Source organism: Prionailurus bengalensis, chromosome X (assembly GCF_016509475.1).
Source record: "Prionailurus bengalensis isolate Pbe53 chromosome X, Fcat_Pben_1.1_paternal_pri, whole genome shotgun sequence".
Taxonomy (NCBI): Eukaryota; Metazoa; Chordata; class Mammalia; order Carnivora; family Felidae; genus Prionailurus; species Prionailurus bengalensis.
The window spans coordinates 86,914,183-86,919,713 of NC_057361.1; the positions used below are offsets into that span (position 1 = coordinate 86,914,183).

Sequence of the window (5,531 nt, forward strand, 5' to 3'; positions counted from 1 at the left end):
TAACAAATAAAAATAAAATAATAATAATGAATTATGAGGATCTGACCTGAATTTTAACTATTCTCTAGAAGGCAGAAGAGGGTGCACTTGTCAGCTCAAATTCCTTGGAACTAACTTGTGGGTAGGGGGAAGGGATTTTGACAAAGAGGAATGCACTGACATGGTACCTTTTTGTGCTTTGGGTAATGAGTCACTCACTGAGTATCTGAATATTTGGTTACTGGAGTGGCCTATTTCACACCCAATACAGTTTGGATAGGGTCCAATCTTCATTCTTGCATAAAGGAAAGCACATCCAAGCCCACACCAATCACATCAGGCCATACCATTTGTTTTGTTTCTTTGCTTATTATTGTAACAAGCACATGCAATTAGCCAACAGCCTATTTCCCAATTACTTCTGTTGGGTCCACAACTTTCCCCAGAAAGAGGATGCTCCTGGTGCTTTTCTCCAAAAGCAATAACAGAAAAGATCTATCAAATTGGATGATAGGGTGAAGGAGCGTTATCTCAGGCTGATCCAGGAATCTGACTTCGGGGACAACTACAGCTTTAGTTCCCTTTTCCCCAATGTGCAGCACAGCCTTTTGGGCAGCCTGTGGAAAAGGGGGGCAACAAACACTGCTGATCCCAAGTAACAGAAAATGTCTTTGGAACAGTTTGGAAGCAAGAAAGGAAAGGGAAAGGCAGAGTTACCCCTTTATCACACTGTTGATGGTACTTGAATATGAAGGCTAATTGGATAAGTATAGTTAATGAATCTGGTGGTTTTAGAGCTAGCTGTCAGGGAGCCACCCCTTTTTCCATGGCTTTCTGCCTCTAGAAATCACTTCTTATGGTTTCCTCTTCCACTGCCACCTCCTCCAGAACTCTATCTCACCAGAATTAATTCTTATCATTAATTTCTTCTATCAGAATAGTTTTAGGACATGAAGGTCAGGAATGAAAGTAACTGTCACAGTGACTTGTTTGGGTGTAATGAGAATGATTCTGGAGTGAATCTGGCATAGGAGGAATCATTCTTCCTCTCTGGTTTTAAGAATCATCATTAATAAAATGAGATAATTGAGGGTTGCGGCAAGATGGCGGCTTAGGAGGACGCTGGGCTCACCGCACGTCCTGCTGATCACTTAGATTCCATCTACACCTGCCTAAATAACCCAGAAAACCGCCAGAGGATTAGCAGAACAGAGTCGCCGGAGCCAAACGCAGACGAGAGGCCCACGGAAGAGGGTAGGAAGGGCGGCGAGGCGGTGCGCGCTCCACGGACTGGCGGGAGGGAGCCGGGGCGGAGGGGCGGCTCGCCGGCCAAGCAGAGCCCCCGAGTCGGGCTTGCAAAAGCGGAGGGGCCGGGCGGACTGTGTTCCGACAGCAAGCGCGACTTAGCGTCTGGGAGGTCAGAAATTAACAGCTCTGCTCGGAAAGCGGGAAGGCTGGAGGACAAAGGGAGGGAGAGCTGCTGAGCCCCCTGACAACAGAGCTCAGTTTGGTGGGGAACAAAGGCGCTCGCCAGCGCCATTTCCCCCGCCCATCCCCCAGCCGAAATCCCAAAGGGAACCGGTTCCTGCCAGGGAACTTGCTCGCTCCGCGCAAACACCCAACTCTGCGCTTCTGCGGAGCCAAACCTCCGGCAGCGGATCTGACTCCCTCCCGCTGCCACAGGGCCCCTCCTGAAGTGGATCACCTAAGGAGAAGCGATCTAAGCCTGCCCCTCCTGCTCCCGAGCACCTTGCCTACCCACCCCAGCTAATACGCCAGATCCCCAGCATCACAAGCCTGGCAGGGTGCAAGTAGCCCAGACGAGCCACACCACCCCACAGTGAATCCCACCCCTAGGAGAGGGGAAGAGAAGGCACACACCAGTCTGACTGTAGCCCCAGCGGTGGGCTGGGGGCAGACATCAGGTCTGACTGCGGCCCCGCCCACCAACTCCAGGTATACACCACAGCACAGGGGAAGTGCCCTGCAGGTCCTCACCACGATAGGGACTACCAAAATGAGATAATTGAATTAACTGACTTTCAATGGCCTTTCCAGCTGATACCTTCAAGGGACTCCACTCTACCAACTTACATTGGAAAGTTGCAGACCACTGTCCCCTGTGAGTCCAAGAAAATTGGCATTATCAGCAAAGGCATCCTGGATGCCCATATTCAGAAGGATGGCTCCAAGGTCATATGTGGCAGAAATGGAAAACTTTGGAACAAGTCAATCCACCTTTGGGGGAAGGGAGAGGTAACACATGGCTATCAGCACACCAAGCTCCTCATTCCCTCCCTATGTCTGACACCATTGTATTATATTAGGATATGCTCCTCCCCTAGGTATTGTCAACTGTTGTTATTCAGGTCAATACATGGTTTCAAAATCTTAGAAGTTATCCTGGAATAAATGAGCTCTGGTTCAGCCAATGTTGGACTATAGCACTGGAAGTAGGAAGATGTGACTCATTTATAATCAAAAAGAAACATCTCTGGGGTGTTGGACAACTTTGGGGAGCCAGTGGCATAAATGTCAATTGGTAGCACCTGGAAATTTTTATGGTTTTCCCTTTAGCACTCCCAACCCAGTCTGGCTTCCCACCTACTTCTTTGTTTTAATTTTTTTATGTTTATTTATTTTTGATACAGAGACAGAGCATGAGCAGGGAAGGGGCAGAGAAAGAGGGAGACACAGAATCGAAAGCAGGCTCCAGGCTCTGAGCTGTTAGTACAGAGCCCGATGCGGGGCTCAAACTCATGAGCTGTGAGATCATGACCCGAGTTGAAGTCGAACATTTAACCAACTGAGCCACCCAGGTGCCTCCCCCCACCTACTTCTTAATGTCAAAATCCTACCCACCCTCTAAGCTCTAGCTGGTTTCTGGGAAGACGTCAATTTACTAGCTAACTGGCTTTGGAGAGTTTATTTTCTCTTTCTAGTCCTGACCCCTCATTTGAAAATTCCTATGATATTATCTCCTTTGCAGGTTTGTTGATGTGCTTAAATGAAATGAAGTATGTAAGTGCTTGGTAAAAGGACTGACAGAGTATGATCTAGGTATATTTTTGTAGTCATCACACAGCTGTTAAGTGGTTCAGGGTAAGTCTTCTACCTCTGGGTTTCTGTTGAATTCTGTTTCACCTGTAAGATTATGCCCACCCTCTACTTCTCACATCATCTAAGATGTTTACCCCTTCTGCAGTAAGTGGTTCCACTTCTTCAGTGTTTCAGATGACATGGCCCCTTCTACCCACTCCATCTGACCCTCCTTGGGAAGGACAAAGAGTGCCAGAGCATTCTTGCTGTAGTCCATTTGAAGAACTGTGCAGTTCAGCTCTGTATCCACCAGGTGATAGTATTGTTCCATCTGGTGCATCATGGGCACTTGCACTATTGTGTTCTTGTCCACTGAGAAGCTGGAGCCCTCTTCTGTCTTGGATGGATCAAAAGGATTTCCCACAGGGCTTAAAATACAGAAAGAAAAGAGTTCTTTTTATAAACCAGTACTAATGCCAATGTGGTTTTTTACATCAGTCATCTTATCTGGTACTTAAGACCACCACATAGGTAAGTACCTATTGTCAACCAGTTTTACAAGTGATTAACTGAGGACCAGGGAGAGAAAGTGACTTTACATGGTCTCCCAGCTAGCCCATGGCAGAGCCAGGAGTCACACCCAGGGATGTTGGACTCCATGCTCAACAGCTGTTCAACCTGTGTTCAAAAACACTATACTTACACTAAACCCATCAGAGCCACAGTTTCTTCTTCTGTAAAAAGATATAAGCACATCCAACACACAGGGTGAAATGAGACAACAGATCTGTTCTGCCATTTTATCTGTCTATAAGTGTGTGGTTTGTGGCCAAGAATTGTTCACTCCTCCACCAAACGTGGCTGACATGTGCTGTAGAACCAGGAAAAATCATTTGGGCACAGACCTTCAGAAAAGAGTCACATGTTTCTTATTGTTACAAGCACGAGCTTTAGAATCAGACAAACCTGGGTGGGAGTACCAGCTCTGAAACTCATTAACTGTGAACTTAGGCCCTTTTAATGATTAGATGAGACAGTGTGTGCAAACCATACATGTAGCATGGTGCTTGGCACATAGTGGGTGCATTTTACATGACAGAAATATTTATGTAACATGCCCAAGAATGCACAGCAAGTGAGAGTCGCAGTAGGGTTTAAACCCAAGTCTATTTACCTTCTAAGTACAAGTTTGTCCAACCTCACCAGATCTTTTGGAAACCATGATTTTCTAGCTAGAGGTGAGCACGATGTTCATACCATTGTCACTCACCTCTCTGAAACTACCCTTTCCCTAGAAATTTCCTGAGTTCATCCACAGAGCTATGTGTCCCTCCTGGAAGATCCAAAACTACACATAGCCATATCCAGTGGAGCAGGTCACTGTGATATGAGGCACACCTACTGATGCTAGTGGGAAGAGACCATGAGCTCTCCAGAGTGCCCACCAGATTATTGGAACACTGACCTACAAATGCATACCTTAGAGACTTACCTTTAAAGTGAATATAGTTCACCAGGACCATGATGGTGTTTGGTTTGAGGTCTTCAATGAGGCCTACAACTTTCCCTTTGGTTTGCTTCCCCACATGACTGTTGATCTCCTGGGCTGCAGAAACATTGGAGAAGAGGGTAGAAAAGACCTCAGTCTCATAGAGGCTCTTGACATCATCCAAAAACTGTGCCAGTGGCTTCAGCTGCTTCCCGATGAATTTCCCACTTGTAATTCTAATTCCTTCTTTGGAAAATTCAATGAACAGATCAGATGACAGAAGCCCTGCTGGTCTCTGCCATTGGGATGTCTGTGAGGTTAAACCCCAAGCTGTCGATGATTTGAGTTTGGGTGTTGTGGCAGGCCCCAAGGCAGAGCATGGCCAAAGCTGCAGAAATGCTCACAGGGGAAAAGAAGGTGTTCTGATCTGGGGTCTCCACAGTGAACCTCAGGTACAGGTTAAATGCAAAGTCAGCATTGATGGATGACATCTTATAAAAAGTGGCATTTTGTTGGGAGGTATTGCAGGTGGTTAATTTGCCTTCAGATCTGTTAGGTGGTGCACAGTGAAGCCCAAGTACCAAGAGCACCAGATAGAGGAACAGTGGCATTTTGGAAGGAAGGTAATCTATAAGAGATGAGGTGAGAGAACCATTGGGGGATCTTAGCTGGATGAAAACTCTGATCCAGAAACATAATTGCCCATTATAATTAGTAAAACAATAGAAAATATTTAATGGTGTGCTCACCAGGGACTGTGTGGAGGCCTATCTCTTCTGAAAAACTGAAGACCCATCTAATAGGGACAAGGAGTAGAAAAAGTGGCTTTCTGGAGCCATAAATGGCATGGGCTGTCTTTCAAATGTAATAGCAACATATGAAAACTCTGTGAGTAAATTACATTTATGAAAATTAAATTATTTTTTATTTCTTCCAGAGGCAGCCTTTTACAGAGGGAGGCATCTTGATAAAACTAGCAATGCCTCTCTGTTATTTTTTGTAGATTAGAATTTTGGATAATTTG

The 5,531-nt window shown here is 45.9% G+C and overlaps 1 protein-coding gene across 1 annotated transcript; it reads right to left on the reverse strand.

The window, feature by feature from the left end:
• Positions 1 to 383: 383 nt before the first annotated feature.
• SERPINA7 (serpin family A member 7) lies at positions 384 to 5,118 on the reverse strand. Its single transcript, XM_043570009.1, is given in 7 exon segments — positions 384 to 596; positions 2,074 to 2,217; positions 2,838 to 2,844; positions 3,174 to 3,446; positions 4,507 to 4,729; positions 4,732 to 4,800; positions 4,803 to 5,118. Coding segments are annotated over 7 exon segments (1,245 nt in total).
• Positions 5,119 to 5,531: the final 413 nt, after the last annotated feature.